Source organism: Sciurus carolinensis, chromosome 14, assembly GCF_902686445.1.
Source record: "Sciurus carolinensis chromosome 14, mSciCar1.2, whole genome shotgun sequence".
NCBI lineage: Eukaryota > Metazoa > Chordata > Mammalia > Rodentia > Sciuridae > Sciurus > Sciurus carolinensis.
The window spans coordinates 13,631,153-13,652,996 of NC_062226.1; the positions used below are offsets into that span (position 1 = coordinate 13,631,153).

Here is a 21,844-nt window from a genome sequence, read left to right on the forward strand (position 1 = left end):
TCAATGTCAGCAAACTAAAAGTCAAAGGAACTGGAAAGTAGGCTAGCTGCAGTACTAGCTATGGAAAATCAAGAGATGACTGTAGTCAACATATTTACCAATAGGAAAGATAATACAAATTCTTTCCCCAACATTCGAATTTGCTCCCCTATATACAAATCCATTCAAAACATAATACATACACACACAGGCACATTTCTCAAAGAGGCAAGCCAGTTTCAAAACTTAAAACATAAACAAACATATGAATACAAATTATCATGCAAACCGTGAAAAACATGGCAGGCAGTTCAGCCCTGAAAGAACTACCTTTAAGTAAGAATAAAGAATCAGCAGAAAAGGGCCTGCAAGAAACCAAAACAAGGGCTAAAAGAAAAAAGAAGCAAACAGATATTGTCATCTGGAGAACTCTAAGCCATGATATAAAAAATGCTCTTTGCTGACAACTTACCAGGTATGGCTATTAGTACTTGCATTATTCTTATATGGACACATCTTATCCTCATTCCAACTATGAATAATAAATTTACCAACTTCCATTACTTAGCTTGATTCATTTCAAATTATTTTCACATTTATAACCTCATTAAATCCTCACAAGTCTATAAAGCTGGCAGGACAAGCAAATCATTCTAATTTTAAAATTAAGTAAACAGAAGGATAGGAATGAGAGTAGGTTCAATTAACATTTGTTGGTGTTGGGACAGGGGACTACTAGTTTGAGTGGCCACCAGAAGACTAACCTCAATGCTATTTTTCTTTTATAAAGGAACTGCTCTAATGCATGAGTAATTATTTTATAAAACTGGAAAACAAAGCAGGGTGCAGTGGTACATGCTTGTACCCAATTACTATGGAAGGTGAGGCAGGAGAATCTCAAGTTTGAAGTCAGCCCAGGCAACTTAGCAAGACCATCCCCCTACCCTACCTTTGGGGCAAAAAGAGGCTGGGAAAAGAGCTCAGTGGCATAGTGCCTAACATCTAACATGCAGGGGCTCTGAGTTTAATCCCTAACACTACAAAAAAAAAAAAAAAAAAAAGGAAAACATACAATTGTAGATAATATCAAATATTCTTCAAAAAATAACATGTTTTTCAAATATATACTCATAAAATAAGGCTCAGATTGTTTTTAAACGTATTATAAGCGCTTGTAGTAAGAGAAGTATAGACAGAACAATATGAATGGCAATTTAAAGAATAATTACATAATAGCCAATAAATACATGTAATATTCAGCTCTCCAATAATTATGGAAATGAGAAATTAAAACAATAATGAGATTCCATATTTTCTATTATAAGTTCAAAATAACTAAATTCAGTTGGAAATTGGACCCTTTCTTTCACTTACTGCTATGGAAGTATAAATTGTCGTAAGTTTTTTTTTTTTCTTTTTTCTTTTGCAGTGCTGGGAATTGAACCCAGGGCCTTCTTCCAAGGCAAGCACTCTACCAACTGAGCTATATCCCCAGCTCAGTCACAAGTTTTTTGAAGTGGGTATTTAAATTTATGGAAAATTTAAAAGAAAATTATATAGTAATTCCACTCAAAGTGATTTATGCTAAAGAAATACTAGTGTGAGTGCATAAGGCACATGTACACACACACACACAGATTTTCTCTGTACTACCTACCTCTAATATCAAAAAAATCAACACTAACTAAATTATAGAGGATTCACTTAATGGAACGCAATTTAGAATTTAAAAAGAACAAGAAAGATCTACACACACACACATAGGGAGACATATGCACATATATACATATATTTTCAACTTGTAGAGCTGTACTGTTTTGTGAAAGATAAGATGCAAGATAATCATACATAATAAGATTCCTTTTTTAAAAAGATCACAAAATATTCAAGGATATAATGTATTTAATTACATATATATTGTATATGTATAGAAAACAAAAAGGATACATATCAACATCTGGGGAAAGGAGTGGGGAAGAGTGGACCTTCATTTCTACTGTATACATCTGTATACATCTGTGTTGTCTGAATTTGTTACAAAAATATATTTTAATTATATGTTTAAACATTTTAAATTGTTTTATTAATTATAAAAGTAATAATGACAGAAAAAAAGCACAATCTAGCAAAAATAGTTACAGAAAAAAGAGCAAAACTGTTGACAATTTACAAAACATTTATTCACGGCACAAACATATTTACAACAACAATAAATAAGCAAAAGAGAAAACTTTAACAACCACATTTTGGGGACAATGCAAAGCCTTAAGACATATTATTAACTAAGGTGTTTAATGGGTTAACATGCACCAGGGAGTCAGCATACATAAAGTTCTTTTATCTTAGTAATAAAATGGACTCTATCTTCTAAAACAGAACAATAACTCAGGAAAATTTCAAAAATGTTCACAAATGTCACATGATACCAAGTAAGTATTGTGTTTTATTTCTGTATGCTACATGATGACAAGAAGAGTCTGTTGTTTAGGTAACATGGATTGCCATGTAATTCTCCACTCGTTTCATTACTCATCAATCCATTCTATTGTGAACAACATATTCAGCGTATGTTGCTGAGCATTCTATTCAGCAACTGAGTCTGAATAATTCAGCAACTGATCTGAAATCACTGATAATCATCTACTAGCATTAATATATGCCTTCAGGATACAGCTGAGATATCTGAAAAATACCTTCAAATAAGAGGCATATGAAGGAACCCACAAATGCTCTGAACACTGGAATAACAGAGCTGGGGAAGTTGTCTTGGATTTCCATCATGTTCCCTTTTCTTTCTCAGGCAAAGGAGACCTCAAGTAGGAGGTAGTTTGAATTCATATTTCAAGAACAACTTCCTTCTATACACAAAGGGGAGAATACTCTTTTGTCTTTGTTTTAAAAAGTAAGTGACTAGACAGAATTCTTCTTGTTAACAAGTAATGAGTGAGAATGCCAAACTTGAAAGGGAGATGCAAAAAGGATAAATTTATCAAAGACTTTATTATTTACACAATAAGTATAATTCCCTAAGTTATACATAATCAAAATAAGGAGTTATTTTAAAGGGGTGGGGAGAGAGAAGAGTACTAATAATTATTTTTTCCTAAATAGCCTAATAAGTTTACAAAGTTAGATTCTTTGTGTTGAAAAGGTCTTTTAAGTCATTTGTCCATCTTCCCTTTCAAATGTCCTTGATCTTTCCCCAGAACGCTGAGTACATGGCCAGCCTCTGTCTGTTTTAGTGATAGCAAACATTCCAGTTTCCTATTTCAGATCAACTATTAGGAATTCCTTTATTTCTAAATTAAAACCTATTTTACTATCAATTGGTTTACAAGATCTTAATTTTATCTGATGGAGGTCTTGGTCTGTAACACTAATTCATCTTCCTTAGAACAGTTCTTTGAACATCTGAGTCTCCTCCTCTAGCCTGGACAAATCTGTTCCTCGGATCATTCTTCATATAACACCGTCCCAAGACCTTTGAAGTATCTTAGTTAGTTACTTCTCAAATTATGCCATTTAGGTTGTCTAAATCTGTCTGTTTTACTATCTTTTTTCTGTTTCAACCACAAAGCCAAACTATACAAAATTTATCCATTACAGATATGCATAAACAAAGTGTACTATAATTACACTCCTCAGAAATACAAACTTTCAAGGGTTTGGTATTTTGCCATTTTCCCCCAAAAGAAACTATCATACACTTTAAGATAAAAGATCATACTTGATTTTGATACTGTTTTGCAACTTGCTTTTTTATGCATAGTAAAATGTATCAGGTATCTTTGATGTTAGGACATAAAACCCTACCTCGTTTTATTAACAACAATTTATTATTCTATCACTTCAGTGTTCACTGTTGGTCATTTTGGCTATTTACAATTTTTGATCATATGAATAATATTGCAGTGAATATACTTGTATATGTATGTGTGTGTTATATGTTACGTATACTCAAATATATACAGGTATATATAATAATATATATATAATCTTTACACATTCTTGCTACTATTTCTACAGAACATATTATTGGAAATGGAATCACTGAGACAGAGGGTTTGTTTAAAATTTGGATATTTTTGCCAAATTGTCTTCTAAAAGTTTTTGCCAATGTATACTCTCACCAACAATGTTGTTGCTTAAAAAAAAAAAAAATATGAACATGGTGGATAATCTCAAGGACTCCTCACAGAAAGGGATGCCCCTTTGTGCTGTCCCAGAGAGCGCTAGTCTTTCTGGCAGCCATATCACAGGTGCACAGTCAACTACAGTCTGTAAAGCCTTTTGCACATATTCTGTTAATCTACATCTTCCCCTTTCTAAGGTAAGGAAGTTGTATTTTTAGACATAGGGTGCAAACAATTTTCTACATGAAGAGAATATAATCAATGTGATGTAAAATACAGACTTACCAATTCATTTTTCATGTTTAGGTCAATTTCTAGCTCCTCACAGCTCTGTTTCTGTAATATTGCCTCTTCTTTTAATGATTTGTTTAATTTATCTTGATTTTTAATTTCCTCAAGGAATTTTATTTGTTTGCTCTTAAGTTCTTCAGTTTCCATCATCTTCTTTTCTAGGTCTCTTTCCAGTCTTTCTACCTCTTCTGTCAATAAAAATGGAATAGTATATTTATCATTATATTTCTTACTTGAAAAAAGGTAGGGCTATTTCTTAAAAGAATAGAAAAAGAAGTTAAGAATGGTGTAATTATAATCTTACTTCTAAAGCAATACACATGACTTTGGGAGAAAACCATCTTGAGCTTGAAACTGATACTTATTAAGAGGCAAGAAGGTATTATTGGGCTGGGGTGTGGCTCAGTGGTAGAGTGCTTGCCCAGCATGTGTGAAGCACTAGGTTTGATCCACATAAAAATAAATAAATGAAATAAAAGGTATTGTGTCCATCTACAACTAAAAATATAAAATAAAATAATAAAAAAGAAGGCATTATTATTTTGATGATATTTTTAAAAATTTGTAAAATTGACTTCTAAGCATTTTTATATTAGTTAATATGTTGGAAATGAGGTTTTTTTTTTTCCCTAGTTCCTTTTAAAAAATGCTATATTTTATTTGATATGAGTAATTACATTTTCAAGATACTGTAAACATCTATGCAAAATATGATATTATATTGAAATCCTTCAAATACTTCCTATTACTCTTAGGATAAGATTCACAAAGCTTCCATAAAGAGTCGAGAAGAGCAAAGGCTCTTGGTGATTTGGTCCCAATCTCCCTTTTGAGCCTCATCTTCAAGCATACCTCTGCAGCTTTCCTGAACCCCTCTTCTTCACACTGCCAATGCCTCTTCACCCCACAGGCTTATTCACACCCTCTGCCTGGACCTGTCTTCCTCCATTTCCCATGGGTCTGTTCTGCATCCTCTAGGTCTTCAGCTTTACCAACCATTTGGAGAAGCCAGTCCTGACCCTCTGCTCTCCCCAGGTTAGATGCTTCTTAGGGAGGCACCCATGCTACCTGGAACTTATGCTCTGGCCCTTGTCACACAGGGAGTTGAAACATGTGATCTACTATCCTGTCTGCCTGCCTTCCCCACTAAAGCTTCAGGAGAGCAGAAACTCCATCCACCTGGTCTCCACTGGGTAAATTACCATCTGAAGTCATGAATGAGCCATAAGTGGTTGAAACCTTTCCTCCAACAGTACATTTATATGCTGACTTTATTTAAATTTTTAATGATTCCAAGGGTCCTAAACTAATAAAAAATTTTCCAAGTTTCTGAAGTATTGGATCAAACCATATGAAATTGCTATAGATTGTAGTAGACTGAATGTGGACTAACATCAATTCCCAGGAGTTAGACATACAGGTTCGTTACCCAATACTCTAAAATGGCGATTTCATAACTTCCTGTTTTTCCTCAAACCTCCTGTAATTCTTCGAGTTTCTTTCTCAGCTGATGATCTCACGTTTTATTGAGAAAACAGACCCCATCAATGGGAACTCCCTTTTTTTCCCACCACCAAAGCAACAAATCTACCCATGACCTGCACTGCTTCTCTCCTTTCTGATGGAGAAAGTGTTCCTTCCGTGAAGGGGTGATCTTTCTTCCTTCTTTCCTCTAGTTCCACTGAGGCATGATTTGTCTCTGCAGTCTACTCACAGATATTCTGCTTATTTCTTTGATTATTGGTTTTGAGGTTAACTACATTTTGTTTCTGCCCATTTCCTGGTCTGGAAGCTACTGGCAAATTTTTAGTTTTTTTTTTTTTTTTTTAACTTAAACAGTAAACACACACACACACACACACACACACACACACAAACCCAGTCCACCTCATTTATTAAGTATTAGAGGAGAGAAACTGTGGGAGGATATTTCAAATCTTCAGCTAAATGTCTCCCTCCTCTTCTTCAATACATTATAATCCAGCCTCTCCCCATCCCTCCTTAGCTGGTCCTGTCACAATCAGGCTAAAGTACTTCTCTGTGCTCAGCTTGATGCCTCAGCAACACTCAACAAGGTTCCCACATCCTCTCTTGAAGTCTGCTTCTCCGGGCCTCTGTAACCACTGTTTGCTGGTTTTCTCCTACCCTGTTGGCCTCACTTTTTCAGTTTTCTTAGTTGGCTGCTCTTATTCCTCCTCCCCTGACCGAATGAGCAAACTGATTCCTATGGAATTAAGTGTCATTTTTATGTGATGACAACCAAATTTATTCCAGCTAAGTCTCCCTTTATCCAAAATTCTTGGAACTGATTTCAAATAGCTTTTAGACTTTGGAATATTTACAATTATATAAAGAGATATATTTTGGGCATTGAACCCAAGTCTAAACACAAATGCATTTATATTTTACATACATGTTATATACACACACATACATGTTATATACACACACACACATACAAAATTTTAATGTGCCTGCTTTGACTGTGACCAATATCACATGAGGTCAGGTATGGAATTTTCCATTTGTAGCATATGCCAGCACTCAAAGTTTCAGATTTAGGAGCATTTTGGATTTTAGATATTCAGATTAGTGATGCTCAACCTGTGCCTCTAATACAGACCTCCTTGAACTCTAGACACGTATTTTTTATTCTCTATTTGGTTGTCTCACAGATAATTCAAATTTAATATGTCCCAAATTCTCCCAGTTTTATAAATGATATCTCCAACTAGCCACTTAAGCCAGAAGCCTGGGAATGTCCCACTCCATTAGAAAACTGATCTATCTTTCATTTCCACATCAATCGCCTAAGCACAAGTCCCCCAACTTCTAGTCTGCATTTACTATCATGGCCTCCTAACACACCCCTCCATCTCCACTTTGCCCTGTTCCAAACCATTCTCCAACGTGCATCAAAAATGATCTCCTTAATATAGGACCTGTTCATGGCCCATCCCTGCGTCCAGGGCTTTCCACTGCAGCTGGAATAAAATCCAAACCCCAAGCCCCTGTGCCACCTTGAACCTCCCCCTTCTCCTCAAACTTTAGAGCCATTCCTTTACACCCCTCTGCCCACAGCAGGGCTCCCCTCTCTTGCTCTACCTGGGTTTCATTGCTTTGTGACTGCTCCACCAAACCATAAGCTGCATGAAGGCCAGCACCAAGTATCTTGCTCACCATTGTACCCTCAGTGCCAGGTGCAGTGCCTGGCACATGGAATATGCTCAATAGTTATTACATTAATTGATTTATGATGGCATTTCCACAAATGTTAATGTCACTAGAAAGTTGATGATACAGGTTTTTCTAGATAACCTCTGAAAACAAACTTTCCTCATTCAGATTCAGAGTTTTTAAAAACTGTCATCTTACCTAAACTGAATCTCTCAAAAGCCTCCTCCCTGTCCTGAGTGGTTACTGGCTGACCTTCCAAACTTTCCAGTGAACGGAGGTGGAAAATGGTAAACTGGAGGTAGTGAGGAAGGGTCACGACTGGATTTTCAACTAATATCAAAGAAGTCAAATCTTGAAGTGGTTTCAATTTGCTTACATCCTGGAGCTGAAATGACATAACAATAGTATTGGTATATTGTACTCTAAAAATGATAAACTAACTTAAGGAAATAATAAATTCAGAAAATTGTTCTTAATATGCCATAAAACCTATTCATGGAACCCAGTGTTCAAAAGCAGCATGAGGGAAGAAACAGAAAGGCAGGATGTGAGTAGTGTATTGGGACTGTACTGGGCATTTTCCTAATAGCATTCTATTTGTAACTCTTCCCAACAACCTATGATAAAAGTATCATCTTAATTTTATAGATAAAGAAACAGATTCAAAGAAGTCAGGTGACTTGCCCAAAGCTCAGAGTCTAAGTGAATAAAATAGGATCTGAATTGGTTTTTATCATTCTTCATTATTTAATTGAACAGATAAAAAAAAATGAATAGTAGTAAAAAAGATTTTAGTATAACTACAGATAACTGAGTTATAACTGACACCTAAAAGACATGAGGATATGTGCCAATATCCACATTTTGAAGTAAGGTAATATTGCCAGGAAAAAAATTAAAAACAAAAAAACAAAAAAAACCTCTTCTAGGTATTCAGTAGTCTAAATTCTAGCTCAAGCTGTGACTTTGGATAGGCACCTAATGTGTCTGAGGCTTTACTTGTAAAATGGGAATAAGAGCTCAAATGAAATGATAAATGCTAAGAGATAAACTCTTAGTTGCTAGGGAATCGAAACAAAATGTGAACCTTCTGTATTTAATGACTGTATTCAGGTTATATCTGAATTTGGTGTTTGATCAATGGACAATAAAGAAATCCCATTTTTAAAACTTGGGTTATCATTTTTCTCAATAAATTAAAAAATTTGAAAAAAAATTCTTACTAGTTTGAATAACTTACTGATGATATCTTGTTGCCTTTCAGATTGAGGACTCGCAAAGATTTCAACTTCTTCCCTAGCCATACTGGAATATGCTCAATCTCATTTCCTGCAAGGTTTAGCTTCTGCAGATTACACATATTTTCTATGCCTTCAATTTTGCTGAAACCAAGACAAAGCAAACAAATTAAATACACTGATGAATTCCTTCTACTGTAATTTTCATGTTTTTTTTAGGTGCTAGGAATTAAATCTGAGCTACACACCAGCCAAAGTTTGAAAATCCATATGCTTTACAACCAAGTTAGACTTGCTAAATATGATGACTAAAAAATCAAAACAAGAAAACTAACAATTGATGAAGTTTCAATAAGACAAAATATATCATTGACTCCATGTGAAGTTACTTTTCATAATTATGATTTATCATCCTTTCTGATTGATGAGAACAAAGTGGCTACAAAGAAATTTACCAGAGCGGCTAAACTGCCAACTCTTTATTACTATGCCTAGGAATTGTACTCACCTTACTCTCAGACCTCAAGACCTGCTACAGAGGACAAAGGAGTGTGTCTACGCCAGTTCCATGGAGTACTGTGAGAACTATCAGTCAGCCATGGGAGAGCTGGAAAACCCCACAGTGCATACTGTGATACATTCTGCAGTCTTGCCCAAGAGATGATCATAGTTATTGCATTAGGCCACTGCCAAATGTTAACTGTGCAGGATTTCAGAGCCCCTAAAATGATACTTTGCTTATGAACATAAACATTTTTACAGAATATTTAAATTAATAAAATATTTATTACCCATATTGATAAATTTTCATTGATGAAAAATTTTCCCAAGTTACTTGTAATATGTCTTTTAATAACTTGGTCTATATTCTATACCAGGAAAATATTCCTAAGCTAGGAGTGGGGATGTCTCTCAGTTGGTAGAATGCTTGCCTTGCAATGCACAAGGTCCAGAGTTGAATCCCCAGCACCACACACACACACACACACACACACACGCACGCACACTATATATATATATACATATATATATATGTATATATTTATATATTTCTAAGATTGTCTTTTCATTTCCATTTTAACAAAATTATTATCAGGATCGATTCTTTTTTACACAAATTTTATATTAAGACTTTAATGAGTATTTTTTCATTTCATTTTTGTCTTGTTGGAACTTCTGTGGTTGTTAGTTGTTTTGTTTTGGTTTGTTGGCTATCGCATTTAACAAGACTAATGTGGGAGAAAAGCATATTCACATAAGATTTTCAACCTTTGGCTTGGGGTGTCATGTTTGCATGTGTGAGGCACTGTGTTTAATCCCCAACACCAAAAAGACAAAACAAAATAAAGAAGATTTTCATTATTTGATTCTTGCATCATTTTGTCTACAGCAAATTTTCAAAATGTAGTTTTACCCATGTCAGTTTTATTATGTTTATTTCTCATAATATTTATTATGAATTGGAAATATGACTGAGAGTATATTTCTTGTAACAACAAGTGAAGAAAATGAAGAAAAATACCTAAGATGAAATGGTTAGAATATCTTTGGGCAAAATGGCAGGGCTAAAACATTCTGTTTCATATCCACATTCTTCATGCAATAAAACATGGAGAGCACCTGCCAGACAAAATTTGGTATTCAAAAAATGTATCTGTAGCTGGGCACGATGGCACATGCCTATAATCCCGGTGGCTTGGAAGGCTGAGGCCAGAGGATTTCGAGTTCAAAGTCAGCCTCAGCAAACGCTAGGTGCTAAGCAACTCAGTGAGAACCTGTCTCTAAATAAAAAATAGGGCTAGGGATAGGGCTCACTGGTTGATGCCCCCGAGTACAATTCCTGGTACCCCCTCTTCAAAAAATGTATCTGCTCCTTCCAAAATTCTAGATATTATTCTGTATTTAAGTAATGCCAAAACATAAAGTTATCATATGTGAAGATTCAGTCTAAAAATGAATAAGGGTTTATTAAAATATGTGCTATTTCAAAGGATTCTTCCAGTAACACGGGTGGCATTAGTTTACCTCTCTAACAAAAAAAACCCTGCAATAATACTTAAAGAAATACTTACTCACCTGATTTTATTATATGATAAGTTGAGTTCACGTAATTTTAAGAGCTTGTCCACCTTCTCAATCTTCCCTATTAAATTATAGCTGAGATTCAGTACTTCAAGTTTAACACATTTTTCCAAATTCTCGATATACTAAATGGAAATAAATAAGCAAATTCTTTAAATGACAGATGCCATGACATAAAGAAAAATATTTAAGTATGTGCATCAGGGGCTGTTTTGACCAGTCATCAGAAAATTAAAAACTCTACTGGACAATCTCTGGAATAGCAACTCCCCTCAAGCTGCCAAAAATCTCCTTGCCCCTATGCAAATGACAGCACTGTCCACTTAAGAAGCTCAAACTATCCAACAAGAATTCTCCACTCTCATTCTCTCTGCCTCAATTTTTCTATGCCTTTCTGCTTTTCCTCCTTTCTTCTTAGAGAAACCTTTCTTCTTTAGGTTCTATGTGTTTGTGGTATAACTTCTCCCTCTTTTCTTCCCCAAATGCCCTTGCATGTTCAACCTTCTCTCTCCCCATGTCCTCTCCAGTTTAAAGGCAGTCATTTCACAATAGACATGCTCTATGCACATACTGTCCACAAGTGTGGCACCAGGCAGTGGGCTGTAGCGGTGAACTGGACAATCCCTCCCTGCTACACACAGCTTAGTTTCAATAAGCTCACAATTCTTCTATAGAAAATAAATCACTCTCGTTCTCTGAAGACATAATCTTACTCCCCTTCTATGTCATCTGCATTCTCACAAGAATTGTCTACATTTACTCACTTTGCCTTCTACTCACTCCTAAATATATTAGTAAGGTGATACATCCTCTACCACATCAATGCATTCAAATGGTTCTCTCCAAGACTGCCATTCAATATTTCACAAATTGAACATGGATTATGTGTCAGAAGTTGTTCTAGGGACAGGAAATATGATGGCAATTAAGGAAAACTAGAATGTGTATTCATCTGCAGAGACACACAATGAAGAAGCAAATAAGATTTTCAGACAACAAACAGTACTAATAAGAAAGTAATAAACATCTTGTGATAGAATGCAAGGCACAAACAGGGCAGATCTTGTCTGTTGTGTACAATGCCATGGTACCACTACCTGACATATAGTGGGTGCTAAACAAACATCTCTTGACTAAAGAGTGACTAACTATGATTGGGTGGTAAGAGAAAGCCTAAGTACACCAAGATGAGACCTTAATAACAAGAATCTAGGAATGTGAACATCTGGGGTCAGAGAATACTAGGCTGAGCAGAAGAAAATGCAGAGGTTCTTAAAAAAAAAAAATGAACTTGGTGGGTTTCAGAAACAGAAGAATGGACTTCTTAATTGCAAAATCCATTGACTTCTATGTTTTCCTCTTATTTGACAATTCTATAACTTTTTTTTTTGGGGGGGGGTGCTGGGGATCAAACCCAGGGCCTTGTACTTACAAGGCAAGCACTCTACTGACTGAGCTATCTCCCCAGCCCCAACAATTCTTTAACTTTTTAATCATTACTTTCTGCCTGAAGCTCATGCTCTTTAGCCTCCACTCATCACACTCTTGGATCTTCTGTAAGAGCTCCCTCAGGCTTTTTCACTGGGTAGGCCTCACCCACACAAGCTCTATGATTGTGTCTCCTCTTAATCCTAGGCATTCATCACACTAAGTCCTAAATGCACTGAGATTAAAAACTAAGCTTATTCACTTCTGTATCTACTGCCACAGTCCAACATATGTATGGTATATAATAACTACACAGTGATTATTTATTTCATATTTCATTTTTACAATTTTGAACTCTAGCATGTTTCCTTTTTTATTTTTTAATTATACAAGGAAGACCTGAATATATTCTAGAAAAAAATTCAAATTCTTCATCAAGGCCCCATATCCTCTTCCCTACCCTCAACCCCCCAAAATTCCTAATACTCAAACCATTTTTAAGAGGTTGGAATGTGTATACCAGATATTTCTACTTATTTCCATTCATTTATACTCGCAGAGAAAACTAGAATTAAAAAAAAATGTTAAGACCATAAAACAACTGTGTACATATTTCCATGTTAACACACAGAGCTCTAAATCGCTTTTTAAAAATAGTCATAACAGCCAGACTCAGAGGCACATGCCTATAATCCCAGAACCTCAGGAGGCTGAAGAAAGAGGATCGAGAGTTCAAAGACAGCTTCAGCAGCTTAGCAAGTCCCTAAGCAACTGAGCAAGACTCTGTCTCTAAATAAAATATAAAAAGAAAAAAAGATTGGGGATGTGGCTCAGTGGTAGAGTACCCCTGGGTTCAATCCCTGATACCAAAAAAATAAAAGAGGCATAGCAGTTCATGGTATATTGTGCCACATTTTGCTTAAATGATACCTTATTCTCTCTTGCCCTCTGGCCTTCTGCCATCTGATGTCATGAAAGAAGGTCTCACCAGGCCAGGTGAGACTTCCCCGCCAGGGAGGTAGGACCAGAGGGCCGAGCCCAGCACAGAGCTGCCAGGTGAGACTTCTGCACTAGGGAGGCATGCCCAGAGACCCGGGCCCAGACCAGCTGGGCCCCAGCCACAGTCTAGTGCCCCTGCGGTTGACCACCTGTCAACACGTGGAGGTGCCTCTGCCCACTACCAGGGAATATACCCCACCTGGAGGCCACCATCCCTATAAGGGCACCATCCTTTTTGGGTCACTGCATTATCAAGTTCCTCCAAGACCTCAGGCTACTGAAGACTAGGAGCTGAGTTACTGGAAACCTGCAGGGACGCTATAAGTCTACAGGAGGGAAACTGCAATACCTCAGATTTGCACTCCTAGAGGGGAAGATACGTGAACAATATGAGAAAACAAGGGAAGAAAGTGTCCCAAACAAACCTAGATGCTGCATCAATAAAATCCAATGACAGCATGGCAGAAGAAATGTCTGAAAGGGAGTTCAGAAAGTACATAATTAAAATGATCAGAGAAGCAAACGATGGGATAAGAGAGCAAATGCAGGCACTGAATGATCACACCAATCCATAGTTAAAAGAGCAAATGCGGGAAGCAAAGAATCATTTCAATAAAGAAGTAGAGATTCTGAAAAAAACAAACAAACAGAAAGGAAATCTTGAAATGAAGGAAACAATAAACCAAATTAAAAACACCATAGAAAGCATAACCAATAGGATAGAACACCTGGAAAACAGAACCTCAGAAATTGAAGACAAAGTATTTAATCTTGAAAACAAACTTTACCCAACAGAAGATAGTAAGAACTCATGAACAGAATCTCCAAGAATTATGGGATATCATGAAAAGATCAAATTTAAGAACTATTGGGATTGAGGAAGGCACAGAAAAACAAACCAAAGGAATGAACAATCTATTCAGTGAAATAATATCAGAAAATTTCCCAAATCTGAAGAATGAAATGGAAAATCAAATACAAGAGGTTTATAGGACACCAAATGTACAAAATTGCAACAGACCCACACCAGGGCACATTATAATGAAAATACCTAACATACAAAATAAAGATAGAATTTTAAAGGCTATGAGAGAAAAAAAGCAATCAACGAGCAATCAACAGTTGTATGAAAAAATGTTCAACATCTCTAGTAATAAGAGAAATGCAAATCAAAAGTACCGTAGGATTTCATCTCACCCCAATTAGAATGATGATTATCAAGAATACAAGCAACAATAGGTGTTGGCGAGGATATGGGGAAAAAGGTACACTGAGACATTGCTGGTGGGGATGCAAATTAGTGCAGCCACTCTGGAAAGCAGTGTGGAGATTCCTCAGAAAACTTGGAATGGAACCACCATTTGACCCAGCTATCCCACTTCTTGCCCTATACCCAAAGGACTTAAAATCAGCACAGTACAGTGATACAGCCACGTCAATGTTCATAACTGCTCAGTTCACAATAGCTAGATTGTGGAACCAACCTAGATGCCCTTCAACTGATGAATGGATAAAGAAACTGTGATATATACACACAATGGAATATTACTTGGCCATAAAGAATAATAAGATTATAGCATTTGCAGGCAAATGGATGAAGTTGGAGAATATCATGCTAAGTGAGATAAGCCATCCCAAAAACCAAAGACCAAATGATCTATCTGATAAGTGGATGATGATACATAATGGGGGGTGGGAGGAAGGCAAGAATGGAGGAAGGATGGATTGTATAAAGGAAAAAGAGGAGTGGGAGGGGTAGGGGGAGGGAAAAATAACAGAATGAGACAAACATCATTATCCTATGTACATGTATGATTACACAAATGGTATGACTCTACTTCATGTACAACCAGAGAAACAAGTTGTACCCCATTTGTTTACAATGAATCAAAATAAATTATTTTAAAAAATGATACCTTATTGACATTTAATTATTTCTAATTTTTTATTTAAATAGTGCTTAATAAACATTCCTATATTGATATTTTTGCATATATGTACAAACAATACTGGTACAATAGACATCAAGGAATAGAATCACTGGGTCAGACAGTATAAGCACAATTACTCGATCAAAAAAAAAGCACATTAGAAATTTTGATAAATATTCCCAACCACCTCCTAAATTACAGTACTTATCTATTCACCCACAATAAATATGAAATATCCATTTCCCATACCTATTGAATAACGAATCTTTTCAAGTCTTGTCCAACAGATGTTATAAAACTTGTTTTATTTCCCATCTCTTTCATATTAAAAATTGAACACATTTTCATGTTAATATTGGTCACTTACAGTACTTTTTGAACTGCCTGCTCATATTTCTTGCATGTGTCATTGAGCTGCTTCTCTCAATGGAAATGGAGGAGACCCACATATTAATGAATATTGTTACAGATTCTGCAAACACTACCTGCCAGATTTTCCTTTTTCTTTTAACTTTTAAAAAGATTCTCTCATTAAACACAACTCTTCAATCCTTATGTAAAATAAATCTATCAATACTTTTCTTTGTGGTACTAGGGTTACTGTTTGTCCATTCTTAAGATTTTAGTTACTCTCTCATACTCTTCACACACACACACACACACACACACACACACACACACACACACACATATATAATTTTTTTTTAATTTTATATTATTGTTTTGTTTGTATTGGGGATGAACCAGTACAACTTTACCACTGAAGGAACTTTACCACTGAGGTACATTCCCAGCACTTTTTGAGATGGGGTCTTGCTAAGTAGCTGAGGGTCTCTCAAAGGTTGCTGAGGCTGGCCTCAGACTTGGGAATACTCCTGCCTCAACCTCCCAAGTCACTGGGATTACAGGTGTGTGCTACCATGTCTAGCTCTTTCCTAACACTTTTACAAGCATTTTGTTTGTAAATTTTTGTACAGCTTTGTTTTCATTTAGCTCTTCAGCTTTCTGAAATTATTTTCTGTGAACAACGTGGTAGAATCTCAGTTTTATGTATTTCAAGAAAAGAAGTGAAGGTGTCTATTACACTGTGTTCACATTGTATAGCTTATTAGTAAAGTATTAAACACTCCCAAAGCAAGGACAGCAAACTTTTAAAAAATGATCATTATATTCTCTTTTTCACACTTTATTAGTGCATTATAGACCTATATGATAGTGGGGTTCATTATAACAGAATCATACTAGAATACAATTTTCTCCACTTCAGTCCCCAGTGCTTCCTCCTTCATCCTGTTCTTCTTGCCCTGTTCTCCTTCCTCTACTCTACTGGTCTTCTTTCTACTTATTGTTTTTTTAAAATTGGTGCTTTATATTCATAAAGCTGAAATTCAGTGTTATATACACATATGTACATAGCATAATTTGGTCAATTTCATTCTATTGTTTCTCCTTTTTCCCACCCCTCTTCCCTACTCCTCTACCCTCTAATCCACTGACCTTCTCTCTATTTTCATGGGTTCATTCCGTCCTCCACTCTCCCCTTATTTTCTCTAGCTTCCACATATGAGAGTAAACATTCAATCCTTGACTTTCTGAGTCTGGCTTATTTTGCTTAGCACAATGTCGTCCAGTTCTGTTCATTTACCAGCAAATGCTATAATTTTATTCTTCTTTGTGGATGAATAAAACTCCATTGTGTGTCGATACCACATTTTCCTTAACCATTCATCTGTTGACAGGCACCTGGGTTGGTTCCATAACTTGACTATTGTGAGTTGCACTACTATAAACATAATGTGCCTGTATCACCATAGTATGCTGATTACCTGCGGTTGTTGGATAAATACTGAGTGGTTGTAACTAACTAGCAGTCCCAGCAAAAATGTATGAGTACACATTTTCCCTGACATCCTCACCAGCATTATTTGTATTCTTGATGATTTCCATTCTAACTGGAGTAAGAGGAAATCTAAATGTAGCTTTTTGTAAATTGTTTTAGTTGTACAGAGACACAATACCATTATTCATGTATTTATATGCAGTGCTGAGAATCGAGCCCATGCTAGACAAGTGCACTACCACTGAGGTACAGTTCCAGCACTTCAATGTAGTTTTGATTTGCTAGATACTGAACATTTTTTCATATATGTGTTGGCCATTTTTGTTTCTTCTTTTGAGAAGTGTCTGTTTTGCCCATTTATTATTAAGTATTTTGATTTCTTTATGTATTCTGGACATTAATTCCTTGCCAGAGAAACAGCTAGAGAAGATTTCCCACTCTGTAGGCTCTCTCTTCATGCTTGTTTCCTTTACCATGTAGATTTTTATTTTGATGTTGTAAAGAAAGAGACAGTGCCTACACCATTATGTTGGAATGTTAACCATGTTTTCTCCTAGCAATTGCAGTCTCTGATCTGATTCCTAGGTCTCTGATTCACATTGAGTGGTCTTTCATGTAGGGTGAAAAATACAGATCTAGTTTCATTTTCTACATAGGATATCCAGTTTTCCCAGAACCATTTATTAAAAAGGTTATATTTTCTCCAATATATATTTTGGCACCTCTGTTGAGTATTAGGTGATACTATCTATGTGTATTTCTCTGTGCTTTCTGTTCTATTCCACTGGTCCTCCTAGAATTTCCTCATTCAAAAGCATATTATTTAACCTCTGGTGTTAAAATGATTTATAGGGTGGATCCAAGATGCGGACTAGAGGCAGGCGGACCAGAGACAGGTTGCGTTCCTTATCACTCCATAACTCAGGTTTCAAGCAGAGGATATCTGCTTCTTGGTGAGGCAGTTTTTGCTCCTTATTGATCCCCTGCTGTTTACCCTATTTGTCTACTGTGATCACCTGCAGCCTGCCAGCATATCGACTACTTTTTGAGTACAGATTGCTCACTGACTGGCGCCTGCCTGCCATTTGCCTGCCTCTTGCCTGTCCATCGCCTGCCTTTCACCTACCCATCACCCACCGCCTGAGATTCACCTCCTGATGGTCTGACAGCAGCCAGTAGACTGACTGCAGACTGCCAGTGGAGCGCCAGCTACCTGCTGTTGCCTGGCAGTTCATTGTCACAGAACCTGCAGGTTTAGTTACACGTGGCTGCTGACATTTTGAGACAACAGCCAGGACCTGTAGGACCCCTGACTGGTCTGACTGAGCCCCATCTCCAGGACTCCTCAACCCGGCCAACTACTCCCTTCCTTCGGGGCCCTCAGACCAACTGACTGCTCCCTGCCACCAAGACCCCCAGACCGACTGACTGCACCCTGCTTCCAGGATCCCACAACCAGACCGACCACACCCCAACTCCAGGACCTCTGCCGAACCACCCCGCCTCCAGGACCTCCAGCTGACCACGCCCACACGAGCTGTAGCTCCCTATTTACCAATACATTTGGAAGCCACAGCGGCCATCTTGGATAATCCTGGAAGCTGTATCTCCCATCTTTAGGTGGGGCAAATCTCATCCTAAGACGCCTGCTGGAGACCTCTCATACATCAAGCTACTGAAGACTGGGAGATTTGAATACTATATGACTGTTATAGTGTAGATTTTTTTTTATCCTTATTAAAAAATTTTAAGTTTTTATTTCTTTACTTTTCTTGCTCTTTTTTCCTTTTGTTTACCTGTTCCCTCAGAGTCTCTTTCTCCCTTTTCACATGCTTCTTTTGATTACACTCTCACTCTTTCTATGATCTAGAACTTCTATATACTCTTTTCTTGTCCTATTAACAGCTACATTCTATACCCCTCCCCATCCTCTTTGTCCTCCATTAGAAACTACAGAACTTATTGCAAATCTATTTGTTATACTGAAGATAATAACTGAACTCACTCTGTTTATTATGACAATATTGTTAATGTCCTCATAGGGGCTATTTGGTTTAGGGTTGCATATTGTCTGTACTGGGCACTGCTAATATTGATCTCTCCCTTAAAGAAAAGGTTTTGAAAATCTATAGGGTCACTATAAGCCTATAGGGGGGAAACAGCAATACACGAGATCTGTACTTCTAGTGGGGAAGATACATGAACAACATGAAAAAACAAGGGAAGAAAATGATCCAAACAAATCTAGATTCTATATTAATAGAATCCAGTGACAATATGGTAGAAGAAATGTCAGAAAAGGACTTCAGATTATACATAATTAAAATGATTCATGAAGTAAAGGATGAGATAAGAGAGCAAATGCAGGCAATGAATGATCACACCAATAAGCAGCTGAAAGAGCAACTGCAGGAAGCAAAAGATCATTTCAACAAAGAGAGATTCTCAAAAAACCCAAATCCTTGAAATGAAGGGAACAATAAACCAAATAAAAAACTCAATGGAAAGCATTACCAACAGACTAGACCCCTTGGAAGAAAAAACTCAGACACTGAATACAAAATAGTTAATCTTGAAAATAAAGTGGCCCAAACAGAGAAGATGGTAATAAATCATGAATGGAACCTCCAAGAACTATGGGACATCATGAAAAAAAAAAAAAATTTAAGAATTACTGGGATTGAGGAAGGCACAGAGATACAAACCAAAGGAATGAACAACCAATTCAATGAAATAATATCAGAAAATTTCCCAAATCTGAAGAATGAAACAGAAGATCAAATACAAGAGGCTTACAAAACACCAAATGCACAAAATCAAACAGATCCACACCAAGGCACATTATAATGAAAATGCCTAACATACAAAATAAAGATAGGATTTTGAAGGCTGCAGGAAAAAAGCATCAGATTACATATAGGGGGAAACCAATAGGGATATCAGCAGATTTCTCACCCCAGACTCTAAAAGCTAGAAGGGCCTGGAACAACATATCTCAAGCTCTGAAAGAACATGGTTGCCAACCAAGAATACTAGACCCAGCAAAACTAACCTTCAGATTTGAAGACAAAATAAAATCCTTCCATGATAAACAAAAGCTAAAAGAATTTACAAATAGAAAGTTTGCACTACAGAATATTCACAACAAAATATTCCATGAGGAGTAAATGAAAAACAATAATGTAGGTCAGCAAAGGGAGGAATGACCTTAAAGGAAATACCATTCAAAGGAGAAACCAAGTCAAGTTAAAAATCAAAAATAAGCCCAAAAGATTGGGAATACAAATCATATTTCAATTATAACCCTGAATGTTAATGGCCTAAACTCATCAATCAAAAGACATAGACTGACAGGATGAATTAAAAAGAAAGACCCAACAATATGCTGCCTTCAAGAGACTCATCACTTGATCATTTCTCATAGAAAAAGACATCCACAGACTAAAGGTGAAAGGATGGGAAAAAAAACCTACCATGCACACAGAGTCAGTAAAAAGCAGGGGTTTCCATCCTTATTTCAGGTAAAGTAGACTTCAAGCCAAAGTTAGTCAGAAGGGATAAAGAAGGACATTTCATACTGCTTAAGGGAAGCATAAATCAGGAAGACATAAAAACTGTAAATATTTATGCCCCAAACAATGGTGCATCCATGTATATCAAACAAATCCTTCTCAATGGCAGGAATCAAATAGACCACAACACAATAATTCTGGGTGACTTTAACACACCACTGTCACCAGATCTTCCAAACAAAAACTAAACAAAGAAACCGCAGAACTCAATAACACAATCAATAACTTAGATATATATAGAATATTCCATCCATCAATCAGTGAATTCACTTTCTTCTCAGCAGCACATGGAACTTTCTCAAAAATAAACCACGTTATGCCACAAAGCAGCCCTTAGTAAATGCAAAAAAATAGAGATACTGCCTTGTGTTCTATCAGATCATAATGAAATGAAATTAGAAATCAATGACAAAATAAAAACCAGAAATTACTCCAATACCTGGAGACTAAATAATATGCTATTGAATGAAGTATGAATAACAGAAAACATCACGGAGGAGATAAATTCTTAGAGGTAAATGAGAATGACAATACAACATATCAAAATCTCTGGGACACTATGAAAGCAGTACTAAGAGGAAAATTCATTTCATGGAGCACATTCAAGAAAAGAATAAAAAGTCAACAACTAAATGACCTAACATAGCTCAAAGCCCTAGGGAAAAAAAAAAAAAAAACAGAACACCACCAAAAGTAGTAGAAGACAGGAAATAATTAAAATCAGAGCTAAAATCAATGAAATTGAAACAAAAGAAACAATTCAAAAAATCGACAAAACAAAAAGTTGGTTCTTTGAAAAAGTAAACAAAATAGAAAAACCATTAGCCACACTAACAAAGAGGAGAGAGAAAACTCAAATTATTAAAATTCGTGATGAAAACAGAAATATGACAGACACCACTGAAATACATAACATAATGAGAAGATACTTTGAAAATCTATATTCCAACAAAATAGAAAATAACAAAGACATCAACAAATTTCTAGAGACATATGATCCTCCAAAACTGAACCAGGAGGACACACACAATTTAAACAGATCAATATCAAGCAATGAAGTAGAAAAAGCCTACCAACCAAGAAAAGCCCAGGACCAGATAGATTCTCAGCCGAGTTCTACAAGACCTTCAAAGAATAACTCATTCCAATAGTTCTCAAAGTATTCCAGGAAATA

General features: G+C 36.3%; 1 protein-coding gene across 1 annotated transcript in view; it reads right to left on the reverse strand.

Moving 5' to 3' along the window:
* Positions 1-21,844, reverse strand: part of Cntrl (centriolin) — a 101,977-nt gene that overhangs the window by 57,992 nt on the left and 22,141 nt on the right. The window contains 5 exon segments of the mRNA XM_047524737.1: positions 310-366; positions 4,398-4,591; positions 7,779-7,965; positions 8,821-8,962; positions 10,895-11,025. Of these exon segments, the coding sequence (XP_047380693.1) occupies positions 310-366; positions 4,398-4,591; positions 7,779-7,965; positions 8,821-8,962; positions 10,895-11,025 (711 nt within the window).